The 18,381-nt window shown below is 45.8% G+C and overlaps 2 protein-coding genes and 2 non-coding genes across 4 annotated transcripts, besides 8 other annotated features; all 4 read right to left on the bottom strand.

Annotated features, from left to right (window-relative positions):
* Nucleotides 1–1,137: 1,137 nt before the first annotated feature.
* Nucleotides 1,138–1,194: a microsatellite.
* A 511-nt stretch (nt 1,195–1,705) lies between these two features.
* PVX_093678 lies at nt 1,706–7,955 on the bottom strand. Its single transcript, XR_003001213.1, has one exon. It is a non-coding gene; the product is annotated as a large subunit 28S ribosomal RNA (ribosomal RNA).
* Nucleotides 1,888–2,008: a microsatellite.
* Nucleotides 4,895–4,916: a microsatellite.
* A 1,436-nt stretch (nt 7,956–9,391) lies between the features above and the next one.
* On the bottom strand, nt 9,392–9,457 carry PVX_093677 (the record flags this gene model as incomplete). Its single annotated transcript, XR_003001212.1, has 1 exon — nt 9,392–9,457. It is a non-coding gene; the product is annotated as a 5.8S ribosomal RNA (ribosomal RNA).
* A 484-nt stretch (nt 9,458–9,941) lies between these two features.
* Nucleotides 9,942–9,981: a microsatellite.
* A 2,672-nt stretch (nt 9,982–12,653) lies between these two features.
* PVX_093675 (von Willebrand factor A-domain-related protein, putative) lies at nt 12,654–13,541 on the bottom strand (the record flags this gene model as incomplete). The annotated part of the gene is made up of 1 exon (XM_001608555.1): nt 12,654–13,541. One exon carries the CDS (start codon nt 13,539–13,541, stop codon nt 12,654–12,656), a length of 888 nt encoding a protein of 295 aa, XP_001608605.1.
* Nucleotides 13,381–13,425: a microsatellite.
* Nucleotides 13,508–13,574: a microsatellite.
* A 700-nt stretch (nt 13,575–14,274) lies between these two features.
* Nucleotides 14,275–14,334: a microsatellite.
* Nucleotides 14,335–14,803: 469 nt separating this feature from the next.
* On the bottom strand, nt 14,804–17,810 carry PVX_093670 (protein kinase, putative; the record flags this gene model as incomplete). Its single annotated transcript, XM_001608554.1, has 5 exons — nt 14,804–14,979; nt 15,135–15,236; nt 15,548–15,665; nt 15,843–16,057; nt 16,256–17,810. The coding sequence occupies 5 exons, from the start codon at nt 17,808–17,810 to the stop codon at nt 14,804–14,806; spliced, it is 2,166 nt and encodes a 721-aa protein (XP_001608604.1).
* Nucleotides 15,225–15,274: a microsatellite.
* Nucleotides 17,811–18,381: the final 571 nt, after the last annotated feature.

Genomic DNA, 18,381 nt, shown 5'->3' with positions numbered 1-18,381 from the left:
TTATCTCCTTGCGCCTTTCCCACTCGGGAAAAATTTCTACCTCCATATAAATGCATTATATAAATATATACATATATATATGTATACATATATGCATTATATATATTTTTTTTTTCGGGGGACGCACTTCAAATCTGCAAGTGACGCAGCTAGCCATTTTAAAAAAAAATACAACATACCCGCGTATAGTTCGAAGGGCGCTCAGTTCGCTGTACCTTCGTCGCTATTCCTATTTTTTTTTTTTTTTCTTTCCGCTTTAATTTCCTCGCAAAAAAACGTTTCACATACTTCTGTAACTCACATGGGGCTAAAGATTAATTAACACGAAAAGGGGTAATGGGTAGTGCGAACCGGTTGGCAAAATGGGGAAAGAAAAAGAACCCCAAGTTCTGCATTATTAAAGTTTGTTCCCACATAGCGGCAGTAGGTTTGCCCATTTGTGACATCCTTCGAAGCATATCTTCTCATTTGATGGGCCGTTCACCTGGCAGTATCGGCACAATGCCAAAGGGGATAGGAATTCCTCTTCCTCCCCTAGTCCTGTCAGTGCGAACATATTACATAGTAGCCCCTTTTTCTCTAACCTTATAACTACCCTAATTAGTATACGCTCCAAAAAAGGAGCTTTATATATACCTCTCTGCAACACGGCAAGAAACACTTTATGCCTTAACTTATCACCCGTTTGGCCCACCTATCACAACCCACCATGGCAATTATCAACCATTAGGCTTACTTCAAAGGGTCAAATAATTAACTCTCCTTCAGCAGTGCTGTGTATGCTTCGCTCGTTCCGCCTTGCATATACATGCCTACCATCACAGCAGTGGCCTATGCTGACGAAGCGAAGTTCCCATTTTTTCGAGTGACCCCCCGATAAGTGTTAAAAAAATGGTGCTGCCTAGTTGGGAGCTTCTTCTCACATGCACTAACTCGGTTACAAAACAGGGCATCCACGGAGTCGCCTCTCCCATCATACGAAGGAACTCTTATGGGGGGGGGGTCCCACTTCACTGTTCATATTGTCAGCTCGGCTGTTTGCCTCTTAAAAGTAAAATCTGCAAAAAATGGGTCTCCCTGTTATTGCCTCTCACTCCGCAGAGAAGCTTACCCCTCCCACTCCATGCATCAAATAAAAGTGTTAAACAAAATTTATTTCTAATCTGCTGACCAAACGTAAGTCGAAGCAGTGCTGAGTGAGTGACCATACCAACAATTTCGGCACACCATGTTTGCTTGTCCGGCCCAACCGCGCATGCATAACAATGGGGCGAAATTTTATCCCCTGGGGGAAAACACCATACACGATATGGTCGAACCTTCACTTCAGGGGAGAGCCCTTCCCTCATGCCCATCCGCTTGGCAAGCGCGCCCCCCCTTTCAGCGGCAGTGGGTGTTTATATACCATACGCACTTCTAACACTCACCACTGCCCAGTATGAACCGTAACTGGCACCAATCCAAGGGGCCCCCTCCAACGGTTCACATCGAAGGGGTGAACAGCTCCACGGCAAAGGGGGCCAACCCACACATCGTAGCTGCCAATGCCACGCATCACCAATAAGCTTCCCTCATTGTAATAGTGTAACAATGTTATACTGCCCAACTGGGCGGTCACTTCTAACCAAAATTGATCCTTTAAAATTGTAAGGCGGGCTGCTGCCACTCCCTGCGAAAGCGCACAGCTCGCCGCTCCGAGTTGAAAAAAAACTTTCCACCAAGGATGAGCCTCAATAGATCGTAAGACAAAGCTTACTCTCATATTTACAGCACCTGGAGGAAATCAATGTGGTCTACAAACGAAAAAAACTTTCCTTATGTATTCTCTACAGTTAAAAGCTCATCCGGCAGGTTGTGCAGAAGAACTGCACAGCTAGCCAAAATTCGCCCTAAAGGGATTATTTATGAACCGATACCAAAAAGGGTATATGTTCACGTATATTGTCCTTCTTCTACGATGGTAAAAAAAGTGGTGTAAGGAAAATCAGAAACAAAATAATTAATCAGCAAGGGTTCTGGCTTAAGAGGCGTTCAGCCATTATCCTACAGACTTAGCTTCGCAATACTGGTTTGTCAACCAATTGCTGTACCAACTGTCTGAGCCATCCATTCCTCTCGTACTGAGATGGCTTACTGGCACATTTCGTTGGACGGTATAGCATCCGTCATTTATTATACATTCATCAGTAAGGATTTCTTTTTAAAGGTGACTCCTCTCGTGAGGGTCTCTCATTTCAGGCACTCGTTCCTCTTAGCGGAGTGAACAATCCGACACTTTGAGATTTCTTCACCTCAATGTTAGGAAGAGCCTATATTCTAAAAATCGGTGAAAAACAAAAAGCCACGTCGCTACAACCGCTCGGCAGCCGCAATTCAGTTATCCCTGTAGTGACCTTTCTGAGATAAACCCTTTTATACACTTGGTGCATTTATAAGGAGCTAATTGGGCCTTTCTTTAAGTGTAAAAAGGGGGGTATAAATATCCCGCGGGGATGAGTATATGCATGATGCACATCGGGTGATGGCTACATATAGAGGCAAGCATTTCCGATTTCTAATCCGGTCTATGGGAGATTTCTGTTCTCCCTGAGCCTGCCCCCGACTGGTCAATCTGCCTTTTGCACTCCTTATCAGTCGGACCCTCGCATCATCCGCTCGCTTCACCCTTCACCTGGATGGGTCCCCGTTCGACTGAGGGGATGAGGGGGGAAAAAAAAAAAAACAACCACAATAAAATGGCTACTCATTTTTTAACCCCTTCCCCATTTCACATGCACACATTTGCGCACGTACGAAGAAAAAGCATCCCATGGCAACTTCTACCGAACAGCGTTGCGGGCACTCCCCTCCCAGTCTTTTCTAACGGGTTAGCCGAACAGCCTCAAAAGTAGTGGTATTTCACTGGCGTATACTGCACAATCTCTCCAGCGCGAAACTGTGCTTCTACTCCCACTTATAAATTTACTCGCTACACCTCTTGAGTCGTTCAGCAGATCCAAGCAAGAGCCAAGTCACACACACAGGGTCTTCTATATCCTTTTTTTACTGACATTCCAAGCCCGTTCCCTTGGATGTGGTTTCGCTAGATGGCAAGGATTTTTACAGCACAGGGATGAGCGCGAGATATACTTTTCGGGAGAGATTCTACCCCCCTCTCTTGCACATTCGGGTGAGGTTACTCCAGTCAAATTCACGTATCAAATTGCGAAGGCAAAATGGCACAACTCTGACTGGCATAGGAAGTTCACTTGTTTACGAATCCTGGCCTTTGCCACGGAGAGGTAAAACACACAGGGAGGCACAGCTACACTTAAGGCATAACCTAATATGCAAAAGGGTATATGCGCACCTGTGTGCACCTAAACCGCTTATGGGGCGTATCTGCCAAAATGATATACCCTAAGCATCGGACAGAAACGGTCATTCTTTAGATGCGAAAAGCACAATGACACATGAGTTTCCTAAACAACCGGGTAGATTTGTAGATTCCCCCCCTATCTCTTTTCATCGTTCCGATCCAGCCCTGATAACGCGTAGCAAGCCTCCGCATCAACAGTAGGAGCCATAATAATACGGGTCATAATAAAACTCTACTCCCCATGTTATTTTTCTCCAACCATATCCGCATCGCTTAACCAGAATGGCGAACGGCGCTGACTGGCTATAAAAAACCGACGAACTGGACGGATAGAGACCCCTTTACATGTCCCTTATACCTGATCCCAATTCTCTATGTTCCACTTCGCCCTTTTTTATATATTGTCCCCGTTCCTACGCTTAGCAGGGCAAACTTTGGAAAAAGTTACGGCCGAGGGGGGGGGAGCGGTCAATGGTAAGAAGCGGTATGCATATCACTACAGTATGCACACAACTTCTCAACTCCGACCGCTTCCCCTCCTCCTCCCTTTTTTGCTCCCCTGATACGACTTGCCCTCTATCTATGTGGTAAACATTAAGGCCTATGGCTATCAACCGTTCGTGAAAAAAAATTCCTGCCCACAGATACTACTTCAATTTAATTAATCGAGCACACGAATGGGCGAGGAGAGAACCCCCTCACCGCGCATGGTACCGTATACCTGAAAGGGGTGCATCTACAAGCGGCAAATAGCCCGCAGGTCGATAAGCGCCTAGGAACCCCAGACAGGTTACTTATAGTAACACGATTCGATGTTTTACAATCTCTATCGGTGAATACACGACGACCCTTCCCAAATCGGATAATTCGACTGCGCATATGGCACGAAGAGGTGCTCCATACTGCGAATTATGCCACAAAAGTGCGCACTAAGGTGTGGGAAAGCAGCATGGGAGCGGGAGACAAGTAAACATAAAAGAAAAAAATAAAGAAAAAAAAAATAAAATGAACGAAGCAGCAAATCATTAATAAAAAAAAAAGGCTTACAAGAGAGGAACAACATAGAAGTAGAACACTTCAGAAGTAACCTCGTGCCTATGCTTAACTTTATTTATGACATCCATTCATTTTTTTTTTTTTTAATTTATTTTTTTTTTTTTTTTTACTTCTCCTTTTCCCTATCCCGTTCCAAAGGCTTAAGCGAAAATGGCCTCACTATATACATAAAATGTGTTACAAGATAACTTGCAACCATTTTGCAATAGGATGCACTCTCATCTACGCAAAGTTTAAGCAACCTTACTCCGAGATTTCGCTCCACTAATATGTTGAGGGCTACGCGTCAAGGGGCGAGCGCCAGTTGAAGCAACGTAAAATATGACCATTAAACGCCCGCACAGCAGCAAATAACCTAACTATCTAAATGCCCGCACAGCAGCAAGAGGTATATAAAATACCAATTGCCCGCACAGCAGCAAGAAAATACAACTATCAAATGCCCGCGCCGCAGCATAAAACAGCACATTAAACACCGCCACAACAGCACACGCACCTATCTGCACACCGTGGGAGAGAATCACCTTCGATAGATTTTGAAATTATAAAAATAATCCTGTCGCCAGCTACAATACGAGCTCGAAAAATCAACTGCTCAGGGTTTGTAAACCTGATTTCCCCGCGAAACTGAAAAAGGAGAAGAAACACTCAGCCACGGTGCTAAAAGGATGTCCATGAGGAAAACTTTTGCGCCTAACGGGCATTTCGTGAAACCTCTCCCGGATACTCACAATTGCATTCTTTCCTCCCATCTTCTCCCGAAGAAAAAAATGGGAAAGAAAAAACGATTTCGGGGGAGCGGCTACCATGTTGGTTCCATAAGGAGGTTATGGCAATAGGCAATTGGAAAGTTCTTCCGTATAACAGTACGATCTCCTATTACACTTGATAGGCCCTTCAAAGTATTTCATTTGAATATTTGCTACTTCCACCAAGATCTGCACTAGGGATATGTTCCACGAATACTCACGTATTTCGCTTCTTCACGACACCCCACGATTTTCTACTCATAAAAAGTTGCCAAAAGGACACAATAAATTGGAGCGGCTTTGCTTGGAAGCCATTTCACTTTTTATGGCCCGGTATCGGTAATCCGCTTTAGCGCCATCCACTTTTTCCTGGGCAAATCCATTCGGCAGGTGAGTTGGCACACACTCCTTAGCGGATCTCCACTTCGAGGAGCACCGCCCTGCTGTCACCACGAATCAACACCGTTACTTAATTTGGATCTAATGAGCGAATATTTAGGCACCTTATCCGGGCATTAGGTTCATCCCTCATTGCCATTTTTTGTTTACCAAAATTGGCCCACTTGAAGTCTCGTATTAGGCCATGCGCAAGGGGAGCGGCTAAAACAGGGGGGGGGAAAAAAAAAAACGCCTCCAAAAGAAGCCGCCTCTCCTTTTTCCCACTCTTTTTTAGCCGCTCCCCTTTGCGAGTTACCCATCCGACAGGGGGGATAAAAGTACACGCCCGACTCCAGCGATCGTGAGAGATCTTTCGAAAATAACCAGCTAATAGGCTTTTCAGTCAGGCATCGCGATTTCATACGCTACATATGCGCGTGTGCCCCTAAAAGCGCGCTTTGGTGTGAACTACCCCAAATGCGCCAACGAAATAACAACCCTCCCAGTCGAAATTAATGCGGCCATTCGGGGCTTCAACGCGGTTTTTAGTTCAAAGCCTCTCGGGTCCTAGCACACATGCTCCTACGCAAGTCAGGAAGGATTACATAACGCTGACTGGTCGTATCTGTAAGCATCAAATTCCACTGCCCGCTTTACCGTGCTGCTTCATTAGCAACACACGAGCAGGGACTTCAAATCTACAAGGGTGATCGGTTAAAACCACAACGCGCAAACTCGCTGGGTCCGTTTCGCTGTGCTGAAAAAGCACCACACTACTAAGCACCGCAGACATATGTTTAATCAATTCATATATAAATATATGTATCTCCACGTTCGCTTGCATATCTGCTAGACTCCTTGGTTCGCCTTTCAAAACGAGAGGGTTAAGGAAGACCTTTTTAGAAACATCTTAAAAAGTAAAAAACGGGACACATTCGCGTACACAGTTTCTACAATTTTTAAAATCGCCCTCAGTAAAGGGGGGAAAACGTGCGTACACAGCTGAGGGGAAGCATAAACAGTTCTTCAACTGGGTGGCGAAGCCGGCAAATACCCATGAGAATAGTGCATTGCATCGCATCGCATCACATCGCATCACATCGCAAGGGTCGATTGTGCCGCCCCTCCTTAGCCGGGGGGAAAACCGGGGGAGGGCGCGAAAAAGGGAAAAAGAAAAAAAAAAAAAAAAAACACACATATGTACATACGTATATACATTACAGTTGGGGGGAACTCCACGCGAGGTGGAAAACTCCCCAGCAGTAGTGTATACATGTATGCACATATGTATGCCGCTTTCCCCTTTTTTTCTTTTTTTCTTTTTCGCCCCGCACCCCCGTGTCCGCTCCACACTCTGCAACGCCCCCAAAAAAAAACCTTCACTGATGTTTCTTTAAATAAGGTGCACCACTCCACAACCCCCGTCATGTCTCTGTGCCAGGGATCCCACTCCGAAGTGTCTCGCGCTCGGTGAGAATACAAATATGCTGCGGAAAAGGTCCCGCAGGGAAATGCATCTCACGCTGGAAGAACCAGTCCCAGTGAAAGATATGACACCTGTGAGAAGTGCATGCCGAAAGAAGCAGAAAATGATACACCTTACTTTTTCTCTTCCTTAATCCGTTCCACCTTAACGATTTCAGGTACTATTTAATCGCTCATTCCTGAGTACTATTTCATCTTTCCCTCACGGTACTTGTTTGCTATCGGTCTCCTACGCATATTTAGCTTTATGTGATTTAACAACTGCCATCCCTTTTTAGCAAAAAAAATGGGTTGAAAGAAGGGGGCGTACCGCCGTGAAAGCCATGATACTATCCTACCTTTACTCCCCCTGCACACTCATCGGTACAGGCAAATTATCGGAGCAGGACAGACCACAACCCACAGCACCACCCAAACAAAAAAAAAAAAAAAAACCTTCCCTTGCACCACACATATTAGTGTTCCAATTTCGCGAACACGACTCTTAAATGAGAGATGCCCTGGAAAATAAAGAGATGCAGAAATGGAGAGTGGGAAAAGAACGTTTTCCGCTGCGCCCCCCAGATCTACACTCTTTTATATATACTTGCAAAAACTACGGGCCTTTCACCCTCTGTGGGAATGCGTTCCTGCAATCATTTCGTTTTTTCGCAGGTAAATATGGGGGAAAAATTCCCAGGACGTTTACTGATATGCTACATGTTCATACACACAATGGTGCTGTTACACATAATCATCTCTCACTTGAAAACGCTACAACTCTTTGCAGGAAGGGGGAAACCACCCGTAAGGCCCCCTTCCTATGGAAAGATTTTCAGCTTGAGCTTTTCCTCGTTCACTCGCCGTTACTAAAGGAATCATTGTTATTTTCTTTTCTTCCGCTTTTTTTTTCATTTTGGCGGATTCGCCCTTCTGCCTTATATTTTGAATGCTTTTTTTGTATAGGTATAGAAAAACGGTTGCTACAAATACCGTGCATTTCCATTCGTGCTATACGCCAGAGATCTAACTTTGAAAATGCACATTCATCTTTTTAAAAAAAAAATGAACATGTTGACGACACGGCTGACCGTTTGCCATCAGCTCAACTGAGTAAAAGCGACATTACGTTCCTATGTCACTTCGAATGGAGCAGAGAGACAGGCACATTTCCGGATGGGTCATCGCGCTCAGATTATCCGGAGAAAATGAATCCTCCTTCAAATCAGAGACGCTAAAACGTACATCCGAAAAGTGCTGCACTGGACCATTCGAGAGGTGACACATTACTAGCTCTGCCGCTTTTACACAGCGAAACCTTTGGGTACTAGCTACGAGCGTATGCCGCTTCCCAAAGCAGAAGCTCCAATGCTGACTGAGGTGCCAGAGAGGGAAAAGAAAGGAGGGCACCCACGTTCTGGGTTCAATACCAGTAAGGTGAATGCAGCTCCCCCTTTTCAAACTCGCCTCAGCCAACCCTGGGTCCGCCGTAGCACATATGTATTGGATACACATGGGGCAACAGGACTACTAAAAAAAACTTTCCCAGATTGTTTGTCAGCCACAAAACACCCGGAAGAACTCATTTCAAACCCACTGCACACAAAAGTTTCCAAGTCTAATGCAATCAGAAATGGCACGAGCATGTTCACAGCGGTCCTACTCAACTTCGTGCGTGTTATCAAGTTGAGGAAACAAAAAGTGGAAGCAAAAAAAATTAGAAGAGGAGAGCAACCTGATGGGAAGATAAGAAGCGAGACCCCTGAGCGTCTGTCAAACTTGCCCACCAAACAACAAACCTTCTAAAATTTCTCTCATACCCACAGTTCATAAACCTCGCCCCAATCAATTTAGACACGCATATATCCCTACAACTGGTATCCAATATTGATCCGAAACATGAAGACTTACATACGTAAGATTTCTATCATGCTCTGTAACAAGGAACATTTTTGACGCCTTGGAAATTAAAATCCGGAGAAAATAAGATCCAATCGCTTATGGGCAGTTGCGGGGAATTCTTCCTCCCGGCGGAAACGCTCAAGGGAGCATTTATTACTTGGGAAAACGCCAGTGCGTGAATGTGGCTTAGCATTCAAAAATGTGCGCACAAGGGGTGGGAAAAAAAAGAAAAAAAAAAAAGAAGATAAGAGAAGCTCATACGAATGAAATTCGCACTTACTCACCTATCACTTCTAATTCCCACTCTGATTTCCCTCCCCCCTGGCGCAAACTTATAAAAACAGAAGTATCACCAACTGCTGTCCTCGGCTACCCTCCTTCAGCAGGACTGGTGAGCATTTTCATTCTTGCATTCGGCTTAATAGATGATTCACGGAGAATATATACGAGAGAGTTCGAATTATTCACATAATACGTGTCACATGTATCGCGTTTGATTGCGGCCTTCTTCGCCGTAGGAACCAAGACATCCATCGCTAAGGTTGTTCAAAAAAAGGATCCTCCACGACGGGGTGAGTATATATACACTATTACTACACCACTGCGTGTCGGAAGAGACTAATTCTAAAAAGGAGAGTTGCTTTTTGCAACATGCAAAGGGTTGATGCGTTTAAACTAGTTGAAGCGCTTGCGGTATAATACCATTCGTGGGTTATAAAACATCCACATCGCTAAGAAAATATATATATGCTCGTTCGTTGGGTACCTTTAATTTTTGCCCAATATACATATGCTTTGTTAAGAAGCTTAGGCGACTTTGCCATTACCTTTACAGCTGTCCGTTTCGTACATCTTATGAGCAGCTAGCAAGCTACATACATATCAAACAGTTCATTTATCCGTTTCAGTGTGCCTTTTGAAAAAACCTAAGTGATCGGTTGCGTCGTATCGATTCAAGGGGAAAAATAAAAAATGGGCCTTTGCATTTTCCACTATTCGTTTTCCTTGCCTTTTATATGACCTTTTAAAAAAGTTACTCAAGAGGGATGCGTAAAAGCGTGCCATCAGCATTTCAGGCAGCTTCACCATTCCACTCTTTGGAAGTTCTCTGAGTGTGTTTTGCCGTTGCGTCGTACTAATTTGGCTTTACTACTGCTACTTACTTACTACTTACTTTACTACTATCGTTACTTTACTATCGCTACTTTACTATCGCTACTTTACTATCGCTACTTTACTATCGCTACTTTACTATCGCTACTTTACTATCGCTACTTTACTATCGCTACTTTACTATCGCTACTTACTACTTACTTTACTTTACTTTACTATGGCTACTTACTTTCCAAAACACAGTCACGACATGATCATGCAAGATATAATTCGCTAAGCTCGAGACTATTTCAATTGTACTACCACAGTCACCTAATTGACGTCTGCCTCAAGCTGCTATGCATTAAAGAACCTGAGGACTTCAATTCAATTTTTTTCATTAGGTTATATTTTCAACATCAATAGTGTACCTCTCGCGAATGCATTATTTTTTTTATGGTGCCCCCACGAGCGCCCATTTCTTCCAGCTAGCCATGCCTGTTCTTCAACCCGCAAAATTGCTTCCCCCATTTTTGGTGATTCCCACTATCTGTGCAGTGCGACCTTTCCAGCCTTCCCAAAAAATTTAATAATTCCCCATCAGGGGAGCGCCGAAGGCACGCCGCTTCCCACTTGCTAAGTCTGTTTCCCCCCATAAGGAAAAAAAACACTCCAAAGGGTCCCGCAAATTTAGCGCGATTCTCACGCTCAACACACGCGCTCACTAAATATGTTCCCAATTGTTCCCCCTTCACACTCGCATTTGAAACAAAACAGTGTACCAAATAACGAAAAAAAAAAATGATAAATGTACCTTTTTTCGCTTTGTTGCCATCCCTTTTGTGTACCTCCCAAGTGGAAACCCTCCAACGTTTTAGCGGCCAATCATCATTCCCCCGCGAGGGTCATTCAAAACACACCCTCTGATATGGTAAAAAAATGGCGAAATGGTCCCCTTCAAAAAAATGCCATCCGACTGAAAAAAACGCTTCATTATAGCCTCCTTAATGGGAAGCAAAACATACTCACCATATGCATTTTTTGAAAACGCTGCTACACAAATTATGTCACAATTTTTTTTTTGTTTACGCCTCTCCCAAATAAGCTCAACTCGAATAACTCTCTTTAATTATCGAACACAGGGGGAATCACACTGCATTGGGGAATTCTCATTTGTTGCGCTTTGTGACTCCCCACAAAAAAAGAATTAGCCTCCCTCTGCCATCCCACCAAAGTGGACTTCTCCGCCGAACGGTAAAAATTGCCCCACTCGTAAACTTACAACGCACAAAAAGCTGACACTATAAAAAAAGGCCCATAACACTTTTACATTACAAGCGCTCCATATGTTTCCTTCTTACGACGCGAAGAAAAGCTCGCCGCCACTCTGGAGAAAAAAAAATTTACAAAAAATGGCTAGTCGTCTAAATCGTTCCAATGGCGTTATCCCCAAATGTACCATTCGAAATGAAGGCAATCTCCACAAAATATTTTGACCCATGTGAGGAGAAGCAAAAAGGTGCCTTCACTTGAATTCGTTTCGCTTCTACCCAGAGGGATGGGCCATTTGGCGCACCCGTCAGCCCACTGCTAAGTCGCCACCTGGAGGACAATCAACCAACTGTTGTATGTCCTCGCTCTCTGCAAAAACGCATTCACCCCTGTGAACATAACTCCATGGGAGAAAACTCCCCCTCGTTCATCGAGCAGGCGTTCGCGCCATCCACCCCAACTTCGCTACCCCGAAGGGTTTAACTATACATAGGTAAATGCCCCAATGAGGACGGAATGAACTTACGAGAAGAGCCCCTCATCAGGCACTCTCGCAGCACTACCTCCTTCACTGGGAAGCTCCCTCATCGGAAATGACCCAAAAATGGGGGTGGTAAAACCCTTTTGGTGGACCCCATTTCTGCTGCAAAGTGCGTAGACGTGTATAATGTTCGCCCCAGTTGGCCATCCCACCGGGGGGTTACTTTCCCAAAGGGACGCAATAAAAGAGCCAACAGGAAGAGGCAAATATATATGCCTTCACAAAATGGGGAGAAGTAGATCTGCTCGCTTCGAAGTTTCCATCGTCCAACCTCTACTCCCCTTCGTCCATCCCCCCAAAAAAGGACCCCCACCGAAGGGTCAACCCACTTCTGGGAATAAAACTCCCACAGAGAAAAGTAGGCCCCTCCAGGTGTTCCTCTCACCAAGGGGGAAGCATTTTCCACGTGAGTCTTACCTCAAAGTGGACCCCTCCCGCGACCCACTTCTTTTTTTTTTTTTTCCTCCCTTGTCTCTTTTCAAAACCTACCGCTTTAGTATCTACTCTAGTTTCTTAGTTACGCATGTACATGTAAATTCGCTCTTGCGCACATTCGAATGCACCCAGGTGCTTCCACCAAAGGGCGCATGGTCGACACGTATACGCTCGTGTGCAGATGTATATACACGCACAAATGAAACTCTTTCGAGAGGAGATGCAGTGAAGATTGGCCATGCGGAGCCGGCTTCTTGCCTTGTAAAAGCGCATCCCAGTCTTAACATGACTCGCGGCAGGCGGTCTTCTACCCCACCAGCGAGTTTGAAACGAATGGGTTGCGGTGGCATCTTCGGACATCTTCACCTGCCCACTCCGAGCCGCCTCCTGGTGCACTCCACCCACTTCAGTCCGTAGAGTCGCTGTCCCCCTTGCTGCATATTTTCTCCTTCACCTCCGCGGCCGCAGGGATCACAAAGTCCCAGGGCTTAAATATCACGTTCGCGCAGTTCTGGTCGCCGATGGCACATCCTCCAAGCAAGTATGCGTTGTCCCTGTTCCCTAGGGCAATTCCCACTATCACCAGTTTGACATTCCTCTCTCTGTAATCTTCCACCACGTCAGGGATGAGGCTCTTATTCGCTCCATAGTCAAATCCGTAGTAAAACAGGACTACAACTTTCGGGGCATCCTTCCTGGTACCCTCTCCAAAAATGACATGCTCCAAGGTGTGTTCCAATGCGTATACGTAGAGCGTATCGGGTCTGGTCCCTACGTCATCTATGGCTCGAACTCTCTCAATCAACTTATCCTTATCTTGACTAGCCTCATCAGTGAATGGGACGATAACACGTGGGTCTCGAGCGAATAGCACTACGGACATGTGGGCCTTGTCCTTACTCACTCGGGCATTCCTAACCATAGATTCTAAAAAGGGGATCGTTCCTTTCTGCCAGTAATCCTTCTGAACAAAGCTAGACTCCTCAACAACTAAAGATATATCATAATAGTTATCACAATAATTTCCTGGGCTCGCTCCCCCATCAGTGCATGACCCTGGGGGGGACTGCGGTTGAGAACCTATGTTGCTGTTACAAAACCCTCCATCATCAATTTCTAAGTCTCCTTTAATGACATATTTAGTGACGCACGTTATGACCTTTTCGTCGGAGCCCTCTTCGCCGCCAATTCTGGGAACAGAATTGTGCGACACAAGGTTTATTTTTGCGGACACGGAATTGTGGACAAGGGCCAACAAGAGGGTCAAGCAGGACACGGCGTGTGCGCCTTTCATTTTGCCTTGTTATTACTTTATTATTAGCCTACTATTAGCTTACTATTACTTTATTATTTTTGTTTCCACCTTTGATTGTTTATCCTCTCCGTTTGTGTTGCCCTCTTACGGGGGAAATTCCAACTGCCTTAATCGTAAAAGTGGGTGGCGAAAAAGTGGCAGCAGTGCGGGTCAACTTGGGCAGGATTGGGTGAACACTCACGCGAAGGTGAAAAAGTTAAGTAAACGAGAAAATGAAACGAAAAAAAAATGAAGCAATTGGAAAAGACTCCTACAAAGTGGCGCTCGGCGGATAGACACTGTTGTGGAAAAAACGGACGGGAAACACAAAAAAATTGAAGCAGATAAAATTGGAATAATTGACAAAATGGACAAAACAAAAAAGTTAAATTGAAAACAAAAATAAACTTTAAAAAAAAAAAACTTTTATAATTAAATTAATATTTACATGTTCCTTTTTTACCACGCGTTAACGAGTTGATAGCCATTTGTCTTCGCCCAACAGACCTACAACGCTTTTTTTTTTTTTTTTTTTTCAAATTTTAAAATGTGCATATGGCTTGTCTAGGAATAAAAATTGGCTTGACAAAAAAGCTCGACGAGCCAGCTAGCTTTTTTCCCTACTTATAACTGTATTTTTTTTTTTTTTTTTTTTTTTTTAATTCCCGATTGGCTACTTCAAAATGGCTAGCTACACCGCTGAGTTACAACTTATCCCCACTGTAAACGCATTTTGTGCCTCTTATCAAAATGGCAGTAAGAAGAATTTCCCCACCTCTTCTTTGAACAAATATCCCTCCCAATTCGGATTAAGTTCTACAAAACAGAGGCGAACTTTTTCGATCGCAAAATGGACGTATGCTGCCGCCCCTCTCCCCATTCCCTAACTGTTAACAGTTTAAATTATACCTGTTTATCAGCTCACAGTGGGAGAACAAACTTAGTGTTGCCCCGCGGAGACAGCTATGTTGGAAAAAAAAGACAAGCATGCCAATTGCGAATTTAGGACACCTCCCCCCTTATGCCATTCTCACCAATCGTTTTTATGCAAATTTGTGGAATGTAATAAAATCTATAAGAAAGCTTCCCAAAGGGGGGAAGTATATCAGGACAGGTTAAAAAAAAAAAAAAAAAAATGCCAAGGATAATCAACAGAGTGAATCAATCACGCATAGTCAGATAAGTATCCCTCTCAACACGGACAAAAAAAGGGGCATATACCTCTTGCAAATGGCGTTTACTCTTCACTTTTTTTCTTCTTTTTAACACACTGTGTTTTTTGAATAAAACTCGAGGAGCAATTGTAGGTACTCCTCGCATGAGGGTCTTTCCTCAGGGTCTATGCTGAAACTCCTCTCCAACAGTTTGTGCAATTTGGGGTGGAAGCAGTCGGGCACGTTTGGCTTCTGCTTTTTGACCAAAATTTCTAAGACAACGTCTGAGAAGGGAAGGGGGGGGGGGGCACATGCATTCACGTGAGTTTTACGAGTTGGGAAGGACGAACATTTCACGTGAGCAGTGCGTCGAAGCATATAGTTTACGTCCACTCGTTTTCCGTTCGCTCACTACACTCCCGATATCCCTCCCGCTTACCTTCCTTATGCTTTATGTGCTGAAACGGAATTTGGTTGGCGAAAATCTCAATGAGGCAACACGCCAAGCCCCAGATGTCCGACTTCTCACTTATGGAGTTCTCTGCAGGGGGGGAAGAAGGCAACATGTGAGGATCGAAGTAGGCACCGCAAAGAATAGCAAAAGGGAGAAAACAAATTACGAATAGAAACATCAATGGGTGGACATATCTTGGCTCATTAAAGTGGAAGGCACTCCCACGAAGGGAAGGAGCCAAGAAGAGAAGAAGCAAAGGGGGGAAATCCCTCACGAATGCCTTCTCACAAATCCTCACAAGGTGAACAAAGCGAACTGGCTACTATGTACCACATCATGGTGAGCATAGGCACGCCGCTCTCACACACGAACGGCCACAATTCCCTCATGAGTGCTACCTTCGATGAAACACTCCGGGGCCATGTATCTGGGGGAGCCTCCGTTGTCCTCCAAAATTATTTTCCCGTCTGCGTTTAACTTCCTCGTTTTTCCAAAGTCGCATATTTTTAGGTTATACTGCGGGGGTGGGGAAGCGCGGCAGCAGGTGACACGGCATGAAGTGGGGAAGTGCACTGAGGGGGAAGCGACCATCGATGAGCGGGCGACGCTCGAATGTGCAATGGGAAGCTCTCTTCTCGCTTTCCATCGCTCTCCACCGCTCCCCTCCTCTTAGGCTGTCCCCCTCCGGCTTACCTCCTCGTCGAACAAAAAGTTGCTCGTCTTCAAATCCCGGTGGACGAACCGCTTAACCGAGTGAAGGTAGTTAACCACCTGCACGAGCTGGACAGCCATCTGCAGGCGAACCTCGTAAGGCACAACCAGCGTGCCGTTGTACAGCATGTCGAAGACGTTCCCTCTGGGGATGTACTCCAGGACGATGCCTATGAAGGCTTCGTCTATGCAGACTCCTGCGAAGGGGGCGGGTGGGAAACGCATGAAGCTACGTTGAACCCGCTAAGCGGATAAGCGGTTAGGCGGCTAAACGGATAAGCGGCTAAACGGCTAAACGGATAAGCGGCTAAACGGCTAAACGGCTACACAGCTAACCGGCTAAACCGCCAATCAGCTAAACCGCTACACAGCTACACAGCTAACGCGCCCCCTACCGTAATACTTCACAATGCTCTCGTGCGAAACGGAGCGGTACGTGTTCACCTCGCGCGCGATGGACCGCATGCCCTCCAGGGACATGTGGATGTGGGACTTCTTCACGGCAACGATTTTGTTCTGCCACAGGGCCTTGTAAACGGTGCCGAAGCTTCCCTCGCTGATCATTTCGATTATTTCGAAGCTCTTCCGTTCGATTATTTCGCTAGCGGGGAGGTCGAAGTTGAAGAACCTTCTGTCCCCCTTGAAGAATATGCTCACCGCGTCTTCTTCCGCTGCGGCGCATTTGGCAGGGGAGGCTTCCACAGGGGGGGGTATCCCCTCGTAAGTCAGTACATCATCCTCTTTTGCGTCTTCCACTACCTTGCCGCTGACCACCTCTCCCTCCGCTGCTACCCCCCCCTGCTGGAACCCGTCCAAGGTCCTAATTTCCCTCTCCATGTTCTTCACCACAGAATTGTAGAGACTATCTTGCACTTCGCTACTGACGTAGGAGGGCTCATCGCTAGGGGGACTACCCGGGGTGCCATCACTTTTGTGAGGCCCCTCCTCCGGACACCGCTCCCCATACTCAGTAGTGAGGCTACTCTGTTGAGAATTTACATAGTCCACCAAGCTAGAGCTATGGGCACTCTTCGACAGACCGCTCTGTAAGCTGTTTTCATAACAAAAGGTGTAATTCCTCGAGTCCATTTGATCTCCAGACATGCGGTCATCCAACCTGGAGTTGGAAGCGGAGACATATTCTTCCCTCTTCCGTTCATCGCATGATGAGGTGTTTCTTATTGTGTGATCTTCTACCTTCTTCCCAGTCGAATTGGACGTCCTTTTTTTGCCGCTAGCAGGGGGTTCTTCCGCAATCGCGTGGGTGGATTCCCTTTGCAACTTTGGATCATGCGCCCCATCAGATGTGTCCCACCTCGCAGGGTTAGCAGCTTGACACTTGGGAGACCTCCCCAATGGGTTCTTCCTCCTATGAGCAACCGTTTTATCCTCGTGGTTGCTCTTCGAATTGGCGGCAACCCCTCCAGGAGGGTACCTCCCCTTTTTCAGTGCCTCGTTGGTAGACACCAGATCCCTCTTTTTCCCCCCCCCTCCGTGTAAATTACTTCTCTCACCATACCCATTCTCACCTCGCACATCAACTGCCTCCCCGTTTGGAGCAAAAATTTCATGCTCTGATAGGAACACCTTACTGTCCTCCTTTAGAGTGTTACTCCGATTGTAAAGCAGGTTGGCCATTTTCCCCTCCACCTCTAGGGTAGTGCCCATGGAGAGGTAACTTTCATTGCTGTTTTGGTGGGAGGTGCTCTCATCAACGCTGCAGTAGTGGAAGTATGTATTCGTGGAGACGCTTCCGTGAGCATTCCACCTTTGCCCTTTGGAGAGGGTCCCTTCCTCGAAACTGACTTTCTTTTCATAGTTGGCACTACCAGGAGGGGTGTGCTTCCCCGTCGAGGGGAGGCCCCCACCGGTTTGCTGCTTTTTCTTCATACTGGACGGATCGCTCTCCATGACCACGTCTTCTCTTATCTGTGCTGGCGTACTCCCCATGGTGGGTCTACTCCTACATATCACCCTTTTTGCTTTCCCCTCAAAATATGTACTCTTTTTCTGATCGTTCCTGTTGGCTGCTCCCTCCACATGCGTGTCTTCCCTTTTGTGAAGCTGCCCCACGCGTATACCACTTCGCAACGGATACTCCGTCTTTGAAGCTGGTCCTATTTTTGCTCCCTCTTGAAGGTTTTTTTTTCCCCTTTTGCCACTGCACCGGTGGAGATCTTCCAATGTGCAATTTTTAAACAAACAAGGTAAGTACACCTCCCGAAGACGCACACTGAGGGTTTTTTTTTTTTCTTCCTCCCCTGTTTGGCCGTCCCCCCAATGGAGCACCTCACCCAGTACAGATGAAACGAATGCCCACAGATACCCGACCCACAAATCAACTGCACAGGAAAAGCGCCGTCAGATAGAAGAGAGATAACTCCAAGTAAAATATAAGTCTCTCCACATGTAGCATTAAATTTTCAAAATAAATGACGAGCATTTCGATCCCAAGGTATCTAGAGTAGCCACATCAGGCTGCTCGATGCAGCTGTGGGGCAGTGGGTGAGGGTAGGTATAT

Source organism: Plasmodium vivax, chromosome 1, assembly GCF_000002415.2.
Source record: "Plasmodium vivax chromosome 1, whole genome shotgun sequence".
Classification (NCBI taxonomy): Eukaryota; Apicomplexa; class Aconoidasida; order Haemosporida; family Plasmodiidae; genus Plasmodium; species Plasmodium vivax.
This window is presented reverse-complemented; position numbering and strand designations above follow the sequence as displayed.